Raw genomic sequence first — 19,494 nt, 5'->3', positions numbered from 1 at the left:
TGTTGTTGCCAATTTGCGATACTTGTAATTTTTTTGTGGCAGTAGAGATAAATGTGTGATAGTGAAAACCATGTACTGTGAATGTGGCTTTGACAAATATCTCAGAGTATCAAGGACAACTTTCCAAGCATAATGGAGATCAGAATGTCTCCCCTTTGAATGAGATAATATGCCTTGAAATACACTGTCTGCTGCTTATTCTATTACAAAACAGTCTTTAACCTGACATCTATCAATGAGCACAGTCTGCTCAATGTAACAGCTCATTCACAATGCTCTGTATGTTTATGCTTAATTCTCTACAATGGTTTAATCCAAACTGACTGGCACATTATCTGGGTGGAGAACTGAACATTTACTTTCACATTTATGATCCTAATGGCCATGGGAGTTGATTGTGATTAGGCTACTTGTAATAATTTGTGGCTGAGAATGTCAGAACTTCTGGTTGTACATATTGTATCGGTTTAGCGTGCTTGTCTAATTAAAGAGTTGTAATGTAGGTTTATTCTCCATTATTAAAACATTATTATTAAATAACTGTTTCAATCTGGACAGTATTACCACCAAACCAGGTAAAAGCTTGTGCACGGATATTGTAAGCTGGTTATAAGGAGCTAAATTGATTTATTTCAAGATCATGTACATCTTTACCCTAATTGAATCTTATGCTTTCTATACTCTCATCTCTATGAATCACTGCGCCAACAAATGCTTTGTGTTATCAAGTGAGTGTGATAATCAGGCAGTTTTCTTCCTTCTCTTCCACGCTCACATCTCAGAGACATGGGTGGGTGTCGAGAGCATGGGAAACAAAGACACAGGAGCCAGTGGAGGCTGCTGAGGGGAGGACGGCTCATAATAATGGCCGGAACAGAGCAAATGGAATGGCATAAAACACTTGGAAACCATGTGTTTGATGTATTTGATACCATTCCACTGATCCAGCTCCAGTTATTACCACGAGCCCATTCTCCCCCGTTAAGGTGCCACCAACCTCCTGTGACAGGAGCGTTACTGAACTGTCACCACAAAGCAAATGTAATGCGTGGGGTTTTGGCTTTAACATCTAACCTATTACAAAGAGCATTCTGCCACATGCGTGTGCAACTGTCATGACAACGGCCCATGATGGGAGCGATGGTGTTGCTCTACACTGGTAGGAACCAACGGTTTGTATTTTCGCCCCAGAGCCCGTTTCTCCTCACCTCAGCCCCCCTGCGCTGCTCACACAGATGACTCATCCAAGGATTGTGATCCACTGGCTTTTTCTTTCTCTGAAATCCTTCACTCCATAGCAAGTCCACCCCTGGGGGACCATTTGCAAAGGAAAGCTGATCGTAACAAATAATAATACACACTGCTTCAGAATGGAAAACTGTAAATTGACAACACAGTAGCCTATACCCTGTTCAAGAGTTTGGTTTACTAGACCTAATGATATGGGTGTTTTAGATGTAATTATTGTTTTGCAAGATATTGTTGTGGATTGAAGATACTTGAAGAATCATTTCTGTGGCATTTACCTGACAGCTGAGAGAAAGGCACAGCGGGTTGCAAATTACCAGACTCTGCGTCAGTGAAGACACCTCCACTGCATTTCATTTGTAGGCCAAAAAAAACATATAATCTAGCAGCTGCACAGAGAGAATTCAGACACATTACTTCCAACCCACCCTAATTGGAAGCTGCTGATTCTCAGCTAGCTCGTTCTCATATGCGGCGTGGGCCGAGACATTAAACAATCCCTGCACAGAAGATAACACGCCTCACCAATTAGGGACCATTTCTGGCAAACACATTTTTCTCTTTTCCTTTCTTCCTCCTGCCCTCCTCTCCCCACCTGGACTTCCCCTCTCGTTGTGAGTTGTTATGACTGAAAAGCTCAAAGCATGTTCAGACAAATCAATTCTGTATGCTCCCCTGCTGTATGTATTTTGTTCCCTTGACAAATGATTTTGACATTTACACCAGTGAAACTAAAGAAGAGATCTTAGTGTGCATGTCAGATATGGAGAGAGGTGGCACATTGGGAGGGATCAGGAGGCTGCCCACTGGAAGCTGTTGGTGGAGTGGAGGAATATCTCAGGCCTCTCACAGAGGGCCAGAAGAATAACCCAGCATGCCTTAATAACATGCGTCCTACTCCAACTGGATGCAGCCACTCTTCACAGTTTTGTTCCCTAGCAACATGTCACCTTGCCTTTCAATGTAATGTTGTTGTTATTGACAAATGTAGAAATGAAGGCTGTGAGATTATAATTTTTTAGAATTGAAAGCATGGGGTTAGAGATAGCATGCTGAGGTGAGGGGGTTTAAGTTAACAATAGAGGTGTTAGAATCTAAGTCAACATCACATCAAATTCATATGCTTTACAACATTAATCCATTAATAACTTAAGCACTGTGCGTTTAGTGACATGAAATAAATTAAGTATAGGTTCATAATGGCATCTCAATTATGCATAAAGGGCATTTAAATCATGTGGTTTTGCAAATGTGCCTAGGAAGCATAGGTGAACACAAGTTGCAAGAGATGGCCTTTCCAACCTTGCATGTTGCTGCCTGTCTTTCTACTGTGTCTCCATTGACCTGTGCTCTGTGACTGTGACTGGTCTAATTGAATTCATTAGTGGAGGATTAGAAAACTGTTGAAGTGTGACAATGAGAGATTGAATCAATACTGGTTGATAGAGCTGTAAAATAATACTTCTATGGAATTGTGTTATCTGACTCAGAGGAAGAGTTGATGAGAGTTGAGACCCTTTCCTCCATCACATTCTATGCATTTCTGCAACCTTTTCTTGATCAACTTGAACAGTATTTACATTTATAACACAATGTATTCTGAAAATAATCTAACAATTGGATGATCTAGTGTACAACAGCTAAATAATGATATTCAATGTATCAAGTTACTGTCGATTATGTCTCAGTTCCCAGTTCAATATGTGATGTGCAAGATCTTGTAAACCATTGGCTCAATAACCGGAGATAGGAGAAATTGACATTGACTTGCTTCCAAATTGCATGGAATCTGTTTATATTTTCTATTCATCTTTATCACATTGACAGTGATGATGTGACCGAATTTTATGTGACATTTCTGTGTATTGGCTCAGAGCTGGGTTCAGTATTGGTGACCACTGGCATTTTGCAGTCCCTATATTGAACCCATGAGCTTCCTCTGAGAGAACAAATCACGCTGTGCCAGCGACTGTCTTTCAGTTGTGGATAGGACAGGTCCATGTAGGCTGGCTATTGGTTCACTGCAGTGGTCACCAAGACTTTGCATTGGAACACACTGGTACCCTTCCTTACCAGAAAGACCATTTCTCACACCCATTGTTCAACATAAGATAGCATGGGCCACCCTGATTCAAGGGCTTATCACTCCCTTAACATTTTTATACCAACATTTCCTAATAAGAATTCCCCATTGCATTATGACTATGGTATACATAGGCCAGAATGGTTCATTCTCTCTGTAATCATCCAGATTGTTTTTGCTAGTGTTAATTTCATGGGTACAGATCAGTGGAGGCTGCATGGAAACTCATAATAATGGCTGGACAGCAAATGGAATGGCATCAAACACATGGAAACCATGTATTTAATGTATGTGATACCATTCCACTCATTCCGCTCAAGTTCTTACCAGGAGCATGTCCGCCCCAATTAAGGTGATACTACCAACCTCCTTTGCCACAGTTGAAAAACACTTGGAATCAAATGGACAATTGCATGCCATTGAAATACACATCCTGTACGTGGAGCAAAATGTCACAGTGAACGGCCAGTGCCTTTTCAGTCTCTGTGCTGTGGAACCCAGTGATGTCAGAAAGCCCCTGGGTGTGACAGGCCAGCAGCAGAGAAGAGCACAGTGATGGTTACCCTGATTCTCTCTTTACTCCCAGACTCATGAGACCATTAATGAACAAAACAAACATTCCAGGTGCAACACAGCAACTCACATCTGATGACCACAGACAGTGACCATCTCTCAAACACTATCTTCTGCATGTTCAATATTCACACTCACACATGCAGTGACCTGCTCTGAAACACTCTCGCAACCTCAAAGCACCTGCAACCAAATCAGTCACACACAGGAAGATGACATTTGTATTAGTGTTATAATGGCAGCATATCTGTGAGGTACAGAACAGTAAAGGCAGAGACGGTGAGACACCTCTAAAGTGTTTTCATTTTCGTCTCACGTGAGTCATTCTGAGTCACTCCTAGCAACTTTGCGGCATAGCAAGTCAATTATTGTGCTTTTATCCTGTATATCTCAGCCTCTTTGAGGAAGAAAACAACATTTAAGGAATGTAATTTGCAGGTTATTTAGTTTAAATGCACAAACTATTCAATATTCTAGCTATGCTATGACATTACAATGTCATAGCATCCACAGTACATATTATTTGTTCTTTTGTTGCACATATTGTCATTACTATCTAAAAATACTGTAATAAAATAATATTGACGTGTCTATAACTCCTTATAGTGCACAGTAAATGAAGTGAAATAGCCTATATGAAATAGAAACCATATCATGACATAACTAGCGACTAAATCTAACATCTCTGCCATAACCCTAACATGTACATGATCTATAAAGAAACAGTGCGACCTGGTGGCAGAAAACTGAATTAGTTGAAATTGCTGTAAAGCACAGAGCCGACAACATTGTTACTTCAAAGTTTACGTGACTCAAGAAAACAACACAATTAGTAGATTTGGATATTTCAGCCACACCCGTTGCTGACAGGTGTATAAAATTGAGCACACAGCCATGCAATCTCCATAGACAAACATTGGCAGTAAATCAAAATCAAATCAAATTTATTTATATAGCCCTTCGTACATCAGCTGATATCTCAAAGTGCTGTACAGAAACCCAGCCTAAAACCCCAAACAGCAAGCAATGCAGGTGTAGAAGCACGGTGGCTAGGAAAAACTCCCTAGAAAGGCCAAAACCTAGGAAGAAACCTAGAGAGGAACCAGGCTATGTGGGGTGGCCAGTCCTCTTCTGGCTGTGCCGGGTGGAGATTATAACAGAACATGGCCAAGATGTTCAAATGAGTAGAAAGGTCTTAAAGAAGTGCTCAGTGACTTTCAACATGGCACCGTCAATGTATGCCACCTTTCCAACAAGTCAGTTTCTGCCCTTCTAGAGCTGCCCCGGTCAACTGTAAGTGCTGTTATTGTGAAGTGGAAATGTCTAGGAGCAACAACGGCTCAGCCGCAAAGTGGTAGGCCACATAAGTTCACAGAACAGGACCACAGAGTGTTGAAGCGCGTCACGTGTAAAAATGGTCTGTTCTCGGTTGCAACACTCACTACATAGTTCCAAACTGCCTCTGGAAGCAATGTCAGCACAATAACTGTTCATCGGGAGCTTCATGAAATAGGTTTACATGGCCGAGCAGCAGCACATAAGCCTAAGATCATTATGCGCAATGCCAAGCGTTGCCGCCAATGGACTCAGGAGAAGTCGAAACGCGTTCTCTGGAGTGATGAATCACGTTTCACCATCTGGCAGTCCGACGGACTAATCTGGGTTTGGTGGGTGCCAGTAGACGTTACCTGCCCCAATGCATACTGTCAATTGTAAAGTTTGGTTGAGGATGAATAATGGTCTGGGGCTGTTTTTCATGGTTCAGGCTAGGCCCCTTTAGTTCCAGTGAAGGGAAATCTTAACGCTACAGGATACAATGACATCCTGGACAATTCTGTGCTTCGAACTTTTTGGCAACAATTTGAGGATGGTTCTTTCCTGTTTCAGCATGACAATGCCCCCGTGCACAAAGCGAGGTCCATAGAGAAATTGTTTCTCAAAGTCGGTGTGGAAGAACTTGACTGGCCTGCACAGCACCCTGACCTCAACCCATTGAACACATTTGGAATGAATTGGAACGCCGACTGTGAGCCAGGCCTAATTGCCCAACATCAGTGCCTGACCTCACTAATGCTCTTGTGCCTGAATGGAAGCAAGTTCCAGCAGCAATGTTCCAACATCTAGTGGAAAGCCTTCCCAGAAGAGTGGTGGCTGTTATAGCAGCAAAGGGGGGACCAGCTCCACATTAATGCCCATGATTATGGAACGAGATGTTCTACGAGCAGGTGTCCACATACTTTTTGTCATGTAGTGTAGCTTCATAGTCCACGTATTTTGATGGCTGGGGTAGAATGTGAAGATGGTTTATCGTTTTGTCCATAGCTAAATAGTTGTTTTTTTGTCCCTTTCTCTGCAAATGTTCTGGTGGCCCTATTGTAGGCTACCCTATCATTCTGAATGTATTAATATTGTCTTATTTTATGCAATGTATAAATTCCCAATTAGTAGACAATAGTCCAGTGAATGTAACTTTCACTTTAACAGATGACGTACCTAATTTAATTTAATTTGTGCTGCTTCGGTTTGTTTGCGAGAACTCCTCTGCTGTGGAAACGACGGAAGCGCAGTTCTGGATTTTGGTTTGACTGGTAGAAAGAAGGATGGAATTTCTGACAGGGAACCCGTTTACTACACCGGTGGGCCAGCGAATAGGTAATTGTTACATTTTAACTAATAAAGTAGGTTTATAGTGGTTTGGCAGGTGAGTTTGTAGATAATTTACATTGTTGCATCGGACATGACTCGCTTCAAGACACTGGTAGGCTATTGTTGGAAAACAGACACTATTACCCCATAAAACGCCACTAGATAATCCGTAGGCTATCGAAAGGGAAATTGATTATTGGTTATGTATTTAATAAGAAACGAAACTGTAATTGCTTGTTTATAGTTAGTTAATTGATCAAGATTGACAGTGGAAAAAGATTTAGATTATGCTATTACTTGACACACTTGCACCGCAATAATACCCTAGAGGCGGGTTTACAGTGTTTTAATCCTCAATTTAATTGGCCAGTTTGGGTATTCTTGGTGGTCTATAGACCAATCGTTTGGCAAGCTCTGGGTGGGGTGAAAAAGTTGTTCCTTTCCTTCGTGACCTAATTTAGGTATTTCAATTTATTAGTTTGTTCTTGTATGACCAGAAGACCTATTTTGTTTACAAATTTACGAAGAAGATTGAAAGCTGTATTTATTTTTGATGTATACAGTAACTAAGATACTGTTTTAAAGGGCATACAGGTCTGCTCTGACTTTACATGGTTATTGCTCTATTTAGTTATTAATACTTATTTCCAAAAGGTCTTAGGAACGTTTATATGTAAAACGTTTTTTATTCCATTATTTTATTATCAGTTTTTCATATGCATTTAAAATAGTAGGTACCCTTTTATTTTAAATTATTATTTGTTATTTTATTTCTCAGAATAGTTCCTGATTACACTAAAGAGGGTTTTTAGTCTCTCTTACTACAAGAACCCTTGGTTTGGTCTTGAACATAATTTTCAGTTGAGTTGAATTTCAAAGCCAGATAACGTCTAGCTCAAAGGTTATGGAATAAGCTATTTTCACTTTAAATTGACTTAAATGGTGCAGATCTCGGTTCCTTGTCGTTTATGTTCACTGCTCCTACGTCTTTGACTCATCCTACTACAGTTTATACTTTTATATCATCTTTGTTGTTTCGTCTTTGTCTATAGTTTCTCTTAATGCTAGGGGGTTGCGAAACAATGTGAAGCTCAAGGTCTTATTTTTATTTGCAAAACAATTTTGAACAGATTTTTGCTTTTTTCGAGAGTCTCACTCATGCCAACTTCTGGAGGTTACAGTGGGGCAACGATATTTGGCTTTCCCATGGATCTGAACACTCCGCTGGTGTCAGTACAATGAAAAATACCTTTGGCGGTAATATTCTACACTTGGAATGTGACCCCTTTGGTCACTTTATTTGTCTTGTGATCAGTTACAATGACATTATGCTCATTACTGTAAACTTCTACGGTACAACACCAAACATGAGAATGATGAGTTGCTTGAATCTATAGAGAAACATATACTTCATTGGTTATCTAAATTTCCCAATTTGTTATTATTGATAGGAGGGGACTTTAACATTACAATAGATAATTCAACTGATAGATGGCCCCCAGGTAGGCGAACCAATCAGAATTTGGGTTAATACTTTTTATGGAAAAGTTTGATCTTTCTGATATATGGAGAGAGAGAGAGAGAGAGAGTTTCTGGCCGACAGATCATTCACTTGGAGTAACAAAACAGGTTCCAGACAATCCAGAATATATTTTTGACTTATATCCAAATGTATTGATAGTGAGTGTGTTACCTCAAATAGTTGTACTACTCCCCTCACAGACCATAGGGCTATTTACATTGATATCAAAATATTTACCCCTGATACTAACCTTGGTAGAGCATTCTACTGGAAGCTAAATAGCTCATTATTAAATTAAGATATAGTTCAATTTGAGGTTAAAGATCTGCTCTCACACTTTTGGGAAATGGCTTGTGAAGAAAATTCGTATTGCAAGAACTGGGTGCTCTTTAAATTTGAGGTGTCCAAATACCTTAGAAAATATGGTAGTAATCTTGCTGAGACCAGAAGAGCTGAGGAAGAAAAGGTGATCATTAAGATAACTTCCCTTTCTCAGAGGTCCCCAGCCGACCTCTCAGAGGAGGAGAAGATGGAACTAATTGAGTTACAAAATAAACTGGATAATATATATAAATTAAAAGCAGAAGGAGCCTTTATTAGATCTAGGAAAAAATGGATTAAGGAGGGAGAACAGAATTCATCCCATTTCTTTAGACTTGAGAAATTTCACTCTAAAAATAACGCTATCCATAAGTTAAACATTGATGGTATTATTACAGATGACCAAAAAATTAATCGCTAAATACTGGAGCAATTTTTACAGAAAATTGTATAGCTCTACATATTGTCAGGAATCCACAGATATGTTTTTAACTCACTGAATAATGTTCATTCTATCAGTGATATAGAATCTAAACAGTGTGATGAACCCATCAAAGTTGAAGAGATTAGAGTCTATCAAACATCTAAAGAACAATAAATCACCAGGTGTTGATGGTGATATGCAGCTGTTCAGGGAAGCTAGAAACCATTATACACAGGCAGTTAGAAAAGCCAAGGCTAGCTTTTCAAGCAGAAATTTGCTTCCTGCAACACTAACTCAAAAAGTTCTGGGACACTGTAAAGTCCATGGAGAATAAGAACACCTCCTCCCAGCTGCCCACTGCACTGAAGATAGGAAACACTGTCACCAATGATAAATCCACCATAATTGAGAATTTCAATAAGCATTTTTCTACGGCTGGCCATGCTTTCCACCTGGCTACTCCTACCCCGGACAACAGCACTGCACCCCCAACAGCAACTCGCCCAAGCCTTCCCCATTTCTCCTTCTCCCAAATCCATTCAGCTGATGTTCTGAAAGAGCTGCAAAATCTGGACCCCTACAAATCAGCCGGGCCAGACAATCTGGACCCTTTCTTTCTAAAATTATCTGCCGAAATTGTTGCCACCCCTATTACTAGCCTGTTCAACCTCTCTTTCGTGTCGTCTGAGATTCCCAAAGATTGGAAAGCAGCTGCGGTCATCCCCCTCTTCAAAGGGGGGACACTCTTGACCCAAACTGCTACAGACCTATATCTATCCTACCGTGCCTTTCTAAGGTCTTCGAAAGCCAAGTCAACAAACAGATTACCGACCATTTCGAATCTCACCATACCTTCTCTGCTATGCAATCTGGTTTCAGAGCTGGTCATGGGTGCACCTCAGCCACGCTCAAGGTCCTAAACGATATCTTAACCGCCATCGATAAGAAACATTACTGTGCAGCCGTATTCATTGATCTGGCCAAGGCTTTCGACTCTGTCAATCACCACATCCTCATCGGCAGACTCGACAGCCTTGGTTTCTCAAATAATTGCCTCGCCTGGTTCACCAACTACTTCTCTGATAGAGTTCAGTGTGTCAAATCGGAGGGTCTGCTGTCCGGACCTCTGGCAGTCTCTATGGGGGTGCCACAGGGTTCAATTCTTGGACCGACTCTCTTCTCTGTATACATCAATGAGGTCGCTCTTGCTGCTGGTGAATCCCTGATCCACCTCTACGCAGACGACACCATTCTGTATACTTCCGGCCCTTCTTTGGACACTGTGTTAACAACCCTCCAGGCAAGCTTCAATGCCATACAACTCTCCTTCCGTGGCCTCCAATTGCTCTTAAATACAAGTAAAACTAAATGCATGCTCTTCAACCGATCGCTACCTGCACCTACCAGCCTGTCCAACATCACTACTCTGGACGGCTCTGACTTAGAATACGTGGACAACTACAAATACTTAGGTGTCTGGTTAGACTGTAAACTCTCCTTCCAGACCCATATCAAACATCTCCAATCAAAGTTAAATCTAGAATTGGCTTCCTATTTCGCAACAAAGCATCCTTCACTCATGCTGCCAAACATACCCTTGTAAAACTGACCATCCTACCAGTCCTCGACTTTGGCGATGTCATTTACAAAATAGCCTCCAATACCCTACTCAACAAATTGGATGCAGTCTATCACAGTGCAATCCGTTTATCACCAAAGCCCCATATACTACCCACCATTGCGACCTGTACGCTCTCGTTGGCTGGCCCTCGCTTCATACTCGTCGCCAAACCCACTGGCTCCATGTCATCTACAAGACCCTGCTAGGTAAAGTCCCCCTTATCTCAGCTCGCTGGTCACCATAGCATCTCCCACCTGTAGCACACGCTCCAGCAGGTATATCTCTCTAGTCACCCCCAAAACCAATTCTTTCTTTGGCCGCCTCTCCTTCCAGTTCTCTGCTACCAATGACTGGAACGAACTACAAAAATCTCTGAAACTGGAAACACTTATCTCCCTCACTAGCTTTAAGCACCAACTGTCAGAGCAGCTCACAGATTACTGCACCTGTACATAGCCCACCTATAATTTAGCCCAAACAACTACCTCTTTCCCAACTGTATTTAATTTTTATTGATTTATTTATTTTGCTCCTTTGCACCCCATTATTTTTAGTTCTACTTTGCACATTCTTCCATTGCAAAACTACCATTCCAGTGTTTTACTTGCTATATTGTATTTACTTTGCCACCATGGCCTTTTTTTTTGCCTTTACCTCCCTTCTCACCTCATTTGCTCACATCGTATATAGACTTGTTTATACTGTATTATTGACTGTATGTTTGTTTTACTCCATGTGTAACTCTGTGTCGTTGTATCTGTCGAACTGCTTTGCTTTATCTTGGCCAGGTCGCAATTGTAAATGAGAACTTGTTCTCAACTTGCCTATCTGGTTAAATAAAGGTGAAATAAATAAATAAAATAAATACAATCCTTTTCCAAAGCGTCTGGTCTATATCTTAACATTATTAAATGTGAACTCATAGCTGTCAAAGATTGTGTGACACTTTCATATTATGGTATTCCAGTAAAAGAATAACTTACATATTTAGGCATAACCATTACAAAGGATCAGAAGTCTAGAGGCTTACTAAATTTTAACCCTCTTATTAAAAACCCCCAGAAGAAGCTAAATCAATGGCTACAGAGGGACTTATCTTTAAAAGGTAGAGTCCTAATAACCAAGGCTGAAGGTATCTCTAGACTAACATATGGTGCTCTATCTTTATATCTTGACAGTAAAATAAGCAAGGAGATAGACCTGATGCTTTTCAACTTTCTTTGGAGAAACCGTACCCATTACATTAGGAAAACTGCTGTAATGAACACTTGTGAGAATGGTGGACTGAATTTTCTGGACTTTACTACTTTAAAAAATACTTTTAAGATCAATTGGATAAAACAATTCCTAAGAAGACCCATTTCTATCTGGAATTTTATTCCTCATCATGTCTTCTCTACTTTTGGTGGCCTTAACTTAATGTTATTTTGCAATTATAATATTGACAAAGTTCCAGTGAAACGTTCTGCTTTTCATCGGCAGGTTTTCTTGTCATGGTCTTGTCATTTATGAACACAATTTTTCTCGAACAGTTTTTTACTCAGTTATAAAGAATTCTTATCACTTTACAAGGTCCCTGTAACACCTAAAGATTTTGCAATTGTTTTAGATGCCATTCCCTCAGGTGTTGCTATGTTATTCAGGAACGTGTCAAGACCTGACCCTCAGAGCCTACCTTCTATTGACCCTGTTGACTCATCAGTAGGAAAGATTTGTTTCTCTTTTGGTCCATTCAACAACAGAGCGATACGAACCTTGTTTCAGCAGGATGTTGTATCTATACCTTATGTCATGCCTTATTGGAATGGATTTATTGATAATATCTGTTGGGAAAAAAATTGGATGTTGCCACACACATTATTGTGTGTTGTTAACAAAATTAAGGAAGTTTCCTTTAAAATTATTCATAAATATTATCCTGCCAACCACTATATGAAGAAGTTTAAGGAAAACATCAACTCAAATTGCTCCTTTTGTAATGACCACCCAGAAACAGTGTTGCATCTTTTTTGGCATTGTATGCATGTAAGAAAACTGTGGCAAGACATCAGTAGGTTTATAATTGAACACATTTATGAAGATTTTACACTATTGTGGAGAGATGTACTGTTTGGATTCTTTACATACAATAGAAATAAGCTGAAACATTTTTATGTCATTCATTTCATTATTCTTAAGGCCAAATTTCATATACACAAATGTACATTTACAAACAGAAAACCACATTTTCGTACCCTACAAAAAGAAATTGAACTGTATTTTAAGACGGTTAAATGCTCTACTAACAAAAAAGCTGTTAGAATTGTAAGTATATGTATGTCCTTGTGTAATTGTAATGTGATATTGTACCCCCTAGCTTGATTTTCCATTGTTTGTAATCTATGTATGCTTGTGTTCCCTCATGTGCTTTATGTATTGATCTGTTGTTAATTAAAATAAATACAATTTTAAAAATTATTTAAAAAAATAAAAAATGTTCCAATGCATCCATTTTTATCTCTATCAAACCATTTAAGTACCTTACTGTGAATGTTTATTTTTGACCATTTGAATTTAAAACAATGTACTTCTTAGCAAAGAGCAATTTCTCAAGCAATAATTTTGCTAGGACTGTGAGTGGGAGATGAAAACTAGCTGAGGTTTGGTACTCTTTCTTATTAATATATTAACACATTTACAAGGTAGGCCAAAATCCACCTAAACAGGTAACAATTTCAGGTAGACTTTTCCAACATCTCTTACACTTAAAAGAACATTATCGTTTTCACAATTTCACAGTATTATTTCCACCTAATAGTGTGAACATATTTATCAAACACAGGAAAATCACATTTTTGACTGCACTGGGCCTTTAAGAAATAATGGAATAACATGTATACTGTAGACATAACGTTGCTGATTAATAATTAATCTGCTTGCCAACTTGTTTTTATGTAGTTTACAAGTGGCCTATTTTATCTTATAAGCTTAAACTCCCCTGTGACATAATTATAGATGGAAAAACAATCTGCCTATTTTAATGTATATGACCACAAAATGAGAGTACAAGTAGGAGAGGTTGTTCTACTTTCTAAACTGAGCTAAGTCCTGTTTCTATCCCCTCCCTTTCAGAGGAATGAAGACAGAACATTTTAATCTGTTTTAAATAAACGTCTGCCAAGGAACATAATGCTGGTCACATGAACTAGTCAGTTAGATGGAGAAAGAATGAGTTTGACAAACAAATAGGGATTTAACTGACATGGATGAGTAGAGGCATCATCAAAGTAAGCTAATAAACAACTATTGAGAGTTGTGTTATGAGTCAGAGACCGTTTCACAGTGACTATGTCTTCCAGATAATTTTATGCAAAATAAAGTGCAATGTCTCTATTGTTTTTGTTCTCAGAATATGCAACCAGCTCCAGTCTCCAGTCGGAGGACTGGGCTCTCAACATGGACATCTGTGACATCATCAACGAGACAGAGGAGGGGTGTGTATCCTCTGACATAATGGACTGTTTTTTTCCTTTGACAGCTTACTGTATTCTGCTTTTGTTGTCTGAAGTTGATTATTTACCTACAATGATTACAGGCCTAGAGATTCATACAAAGCAATAAAGAAGAGGATTGTTGGAAACAAGAACTTCAGAGAGGTCATGCTGGCATTGACTGTGAGTGTCACATTTACCTCTCTCATTCACCATACTTTTTCCTTTTCTTCATGAACTTGTAACCTAACTTTCTTTCTCTCTTATGTCATGTTGGTTTTCAGGTGCTGGAAGCGTGTGTGAAGAACTGTGGCCACAGGTTCCATGTGCTAGTCTCAACCAGGGAGTTTGTTGAGGGGGTTCTTGTCAGGTCCATCTTACCCAAGAACAATCCCCCTCTGGTCCTGCATGACAGGGTGCTCAGCCTTATACAGGTGAGAGATGGCATTGGTACTCATACCTTCAGTAAGTCACAGAGCTGTGTTGGAATTGACCGCTAGCTATTGTCGGGTGTGTGCGGTTTATGATGTGTGTTTGTCTATTGTTCAGGCATGGGCAGACGCATTCCGCAGCTCGCCAGCTCTGACGGGCGTGGTCTCTGTGTACGAGGACCTGAGACGGAAAGGACTGGAGTTTCCCATGACTGAACTGGACGGATACTCTCCCAATCACACTCCAAATAGGGTATACCTTCAAACAATGACTGGTGAAAATGCATGCATTTCCTCACTGACAAATACAGAGTACAACTTTCTGCTAAACCTCTCTAAAGCTGTTTTAGCTCCCTACTCCTTAACACTATTCTCTAACTCAATTGGTCCCTGTGCTCTGTCCACCAGACTGTGCCTGATAACGGGCCTATTGTCACTGTATCTGCTGCACCCTCATCCCCCAGGCCTGTCCCCATATCACCACAGCTTCCTGCATCCCAACAGAGCGAGCAGATACCCCTCACCTTCACACCTTATCAGGTGATTGGAATGCTCCGTCATACAGGGCCCTCTAAAATGGCATGGCTTTTATTTTAGTAACACAATCTTTTGCATGCAGGCTGAATTCACTCCAGGGCATTACTTTAAAATCTAATTACCTTGTGCACTGTGGATGTTTCAGTTACTTGTTTCACATTCAGAATGTATAATAAAAGTTGATGCTTTACAGTATAATGCCAACCCCACCCCACACAATTTAGCATATGAGTGCTGATGCCATTGACTCCTATTCCAGGTTAAAAAGTTGAAGACCGACCTGGGAGTGGTTCGAGGTAACCTGACAGTGATGTCAGATATGATGTCTCAACTGGATCCAGCAACAGCTAAGCATTCAGACACAGAGCTGCTTCAGGTTAGTTGGTTCGCTCGCTCGCTGGGCTCTCTCTATGGCTGTCCAACCATGGCTGTGACATGTCATCTGTTTGTATCCATCTCTCTTTGTCCATTGCTGTCTTTTTGCTGACTCTCTGTATCTCCTGCTCTCTCACTCTGTCAGTAGGAGTTGTATGCAGCATGTAAAGACATGCAGGATAAGATAATGGAGCTGGTCCCAAGACTCAGTGAGGAGAAACTGACAGAGGAGCTGCTGGTTGCCAACGATGAAATCAATGCCACATTCACTCGCTACCAGAGGTATTGTCCTAAATGATCAACATCAGATACAGTCAATAATTCCTGCTGTGATAGGAGTATGATTTTCATTATTTCCTTTCCAGGTTTCAGAGACAAAGAGCTACAATGCAGGTAAGTGTTTTTTCTTAAGGATCTGTGGTCCTTTACCCTTATCACAAATGCATGTTTGGATGAGATATGTACTGTTCAACTTCACAATTTTCTCAATCACCTAGAGCCCGACCTACGTCAACCTTATTGACCTCAGTGCAGCAATCAAGCCTGTTGTTACAGCTCCCACCCACAGCCAGCTCAGCCGATCAACAGTGGACACAGTGTCTAGTCAGATGACAGGACTCCGTAAGTAACTACAGTGTTCCTCGATCTGATAGAGGTTCTCAATGTGTCCCTATAGTACAATTCATTCTCTTAACCCTGTTTTCCACATAGGTATGAGGGAATTTGATGAATTTGCACAGAACAGGAGCATCACACAGACACAACTAAGACCGAGGTAATAGACAGCTCCAACAAAAGTCCAGGTTTAGCTTTCATGGTAGAATGGATTGTTCAGACTCATAGCAAGAGTGAGAGGGAGCTTACTAAAGCAGGTGTCAAGACTTTCTCATGGCTTAGTACTGTATAACAAATGGACTAGTGCTGTGGTTGTCTTGTCAATCCCTGGCTTGTTTAGGTTATAACAGTCCTGCTCCAGCTAAGCTGGTGCACTAGTCTAGACTGAAAGTGAACCTGGCTGGCTCAAGATATTTGTGCCATTCATTCTGTCAATAAGGATTATGAATGGAGTCTGGCATGAACTGCAAGCTTACATGGCTAGTGAGAAAACTGTGCAACATTTGCAATACAAATGTTGAAGGAACATTTCTCTCTGTATTTGGTTTTCCAATAAAGTTGTTCATACTTTGGCCAATGGTTACTTGTGGAGATGGCTATTATTCTACTACTGTATGTACACTGTAAACTACATCATTTTCTAAGCAGTGAAATGTGTGTTTTAGTGAGCGGAATGAAGGTGTTGCCGACAGTCTGGCTCAAGCACAAAACACCAGATTACAGAACACTGGAACGGTCAGTAACCCCAGAATTATTTAACCCAGGACAGATTTGAAAGGATGTTTGTTTAGGAAGGGCATTGCTTGTGTCCATGGAGTCCTTATGCCCTGTGGAGTGTCACTAATATGTACAATAACCCTTTGTCTTAGTTAATGTGTTGGTCTGCTTATATGTTTAACAATGTTCTGTGTCCTGCCACAATTTCACGTGCAAAATTTTTTGTTAGTGCTATAAGATTCTGTCTGTGTTTTTTTGTCTCCTTGTTCATAACCCAATGGTTTTGTGTTATGGCATGCATGTCTACCAGTATCTTTGTTCATAAAAAAAATGTCTATCTGTGTAAACTGTAAAGGTGACAGCCCAGACTCCACCCCCTGAGCTCCACGACACAGTTTGATTGGATGATGGAAAAGGGAATGGTGGGTCTGATTGGCTGGCACAGTGCCATTCCATTTGCCTTCTACCCCTGGTGCTTATGCTGGGATGTTTTGCATTCAAGCATGTTTAGTGTGTATTTAATAAATGATTGTTTCCTTTCCTTTTTTGTACTGAGATGGTTGTATGATCTTTTTCTGGTGTGCCTGATCTGATTATTTTTTCTTACTTTGATTTTTGCATTCATGTGTTATAATAAGTGTTCATTTCTGAAACTGATGATGGTGTGTATTGGCACATCTTAAAGGGATACTTCTGGATTTTGTCAATGAATTTTGGCAATGAGGCCCTTATCTACTTCCCCAAAGTCAGATGAACTCACGTTAACACCATTTGTGTCCAAAATGGCCTCATTGCAAAAATCCCCAAGTATCCCTTTTAAATCATGACTCTAAATTATTACTATGTTTGCTAATTTACTCCCACTCTGTTCAGTTTTCCCTGCCATAACTTTGGTGGTGGATGGATCCCTTGTTTCCCTGTCTAAAATAAACTGGTTTCAATCAGAATACTAGGGGTCAGCATGCTTGAATGGTGGTTATTTGTAGATTGCCCAAGAAAAATCTAAAGGTAATGGTACTCTAGAGTCTGGCGGTCACAAGAAAACAGTGGCTTACAGTACATCCTGACAGTAACCTCTTGCCTAACTCCCCAGATCCCTGTGAGTCAGACGTCTGTGATGGATGACATTGAGAAGTGGCTGGATGTGAACGAGGTGGGTCACTGTTAGCATTCACTCAATGTCATGGTATACAAGCAGAATCCAACTTGGTTCCATGTTATACCAGTGCCAGTCCTTGCACCCCCTCTCTAATTTGGTTTTATGGACTATACATAGTATACAGTAATTGAAAATGCCTGCACGGTGCTTTACCCCAGCAAATGTAACATTCCTGAATTCTTGAACACATTCAATTTTGTTTGGACATGTGACTTTTGACGTGAACACAACAGTCATGGCTTTCATGTGTATTATGTGTATCACAGGAGGACGACATGGCTGATTCAGAGGGTGTGACAAGTGAGGGTGAGCGTCTATTTCTCATCCACTCCCTGGGTATCGCTATGTAGATCCAACAACAGTTTAGTTTGCTTCCTTTTACTATTACAAAGTCCTGAGTAATCCTTTTTGAGACCAAAAAAGCCCGCCTAAGGCTCCTTCTCCCTCCTTTTAGAGTTTGACAGGTTTCTGGCAGAAAGAGCGAGAGCAGCAGAGCGACTCCCGTCCCTGAAAGCTTCTTCTCGTGACGACAACAACTACTCTGAGTCATAGGCCAAGCTGCAACCTGTCACATATCCAATGCCATTTTCCCAAATAGTGTGAGAGGACTGAACTGGATGAATGTATGATTGGCACATACAGTGAGTAAATGACTGGTGGGAACAACAACTCCTGACAATAGGGTTGTGCTACTTACACTCAGGTACACTACAGAACTACTTTATGATCAACTCTCCTGGGTTAAGGTCTTCATCTAGTACATTTTAATGTATATTTTTATGTTACGGCTAAATTAACTTGGACCAAGTGTTTTTAACTTACACTAAGAGTGTTTTATGATAAGAACTTAAGTCGTCCCGTGCCACTATGTATATGGATATCCAGTTGAGGAGGCTGGTGGGAGGAGCTATAGGAGGATTGGCTTATTATAATGGCTGGAATGGAATTCAGTGGAATGTAGTCAAACATGTGGTTTCCTTATGTTTGGTACGGTTCCATTTATTCCATTCTAGACATCATAATGAGCCTGTCCTCCTATAGCTCCTCCCACCAGCCTCTGGTATGGCTGCGGATACAAACATTTGCACAATTATTAAGTTTAGTTCCTGTTATGTTTCTTAGAAGAGAATGGAATATGCCCAATATTTTCAGATGAACATTGAATGGTGTGCATTCCAGAAAATGCAGGCATGATAAACACAATGTTAGTAGATTGCCATAAGGTATAATTAGGGGAAATGTATTATGTGATGCTCATGATGAATCCCATTTGTAATACCGAACACTTTTGGGAAGAGCAATACAAACCTAATTGTTTCTGGAGTACTTGAAGTTTATCAAATGTTACACAATGTCAGTCTAGAACTGTCTAGAACTTGTTCTCAACTGGCCTACCTGGTTAAATAAAGGTGAAATAAAATACGTTAACATTAAACACAGATGAAGTCTTAAAGATAGTTTGCTTTTATTCACTCTGGGAGATGAGGAGCTCAGCGTGTGGCCTGATTTCATGGTTCTGCAAATATGACTGATTTCTGTGTTTAGTGGAATTATGGTATACCAATTTTACAGTCTGTGACTGTGAATAACACAGGTTTTGCAGTTTCCAGTGTCATTTAGAAAAGCATGTTGAATCTGTCAAGTATTTACAGGAGTGATAATGCTTTTGTCATAGCAACTTTAAAGGTGTCTGAAGAAACTGGGATGCCATAACTTTTACAAGGAACAGCGAAGGGCTGAGAGGAGTTCCAA

At 40.2% G+C, this 19,494-nt stretch overlaps 1 protein-coding gene across 2 annotated transcripts; it reads left to right on the top strand.

Annotated features, from left to right (window-relative positions):
• The first annotated feature begins 6,428 nt into the window (after nucleotides 1–6,428).
• On the top strand, nucleotides 6,429–18,594 carry LOC121844910 (target of Myb protein 1-like). Of its 2 annotated transcripts, XM_042315404.1 has the most exons (15): nucleotides 6,429–6,556; nucleotides 13,827–13,911; nucleotides 14,013–14,091; nucleotides 14,193–14,342; nucleotides 14,458–14,592; nucleotides 14,748–14,879; nucleotides 15,136–15,252; nucleotides 15,400–15,533; nucleotides 15,617–15,644; nucleotides 15,749–15,872; nucleotides 15,963–16,026; nucleotides 16,532–16,601; nucleotides 17,677–17,736; nucleotides 18,009–18,048; nucleotides 18,197–18,594. In XM_042315404.1, the coding sequence occupies exons 1-15, from the start codon at nucleotides 6,505–6,507 to the stop codon at nucleotides 18,292–18,294; spliced, it is 1,368 nt and encodes a 455-aa protein (XP_042171338.1). In that variant the 5' UTR covers nucleotides 6,429–6,504; the 3' UTR covers nucleotides 18,295–18,594. The 2 variants fall into 2 exon arrangements, with proteins under 2 accessions (XP_042171338.1, XP_042171339.1); XM_042315405.1 differs by lacking the exon at nucleotides 14,748–14,879.
• Nucleotides 18,595–19,494: the final 900 nt, after the last annotated feature.

This window comes from Oncorhynchus tshawytscha, unplaced genomic scaffold (assembly GCF_018296145.1).
Source record: "Oncorhynchus tshawytscha isolate Ot180627B unplaced genomic scaffold, Otsh_v2.0 Un_contig_2910_pilon_pilon, whole genome shotgun sequence".
Taxonomy (NCBI): Eukaryota; Metazoa; Chordata; class Actinopteri; order Salmoniformes; family Salmonidae; genus Oncorhynchus; species Oncorhynchus tshawytscha.
Note: the sequence above shows the minus strand (reverse complement) of the source record. Positions and strands in the feature narration are given on the sequence as shown.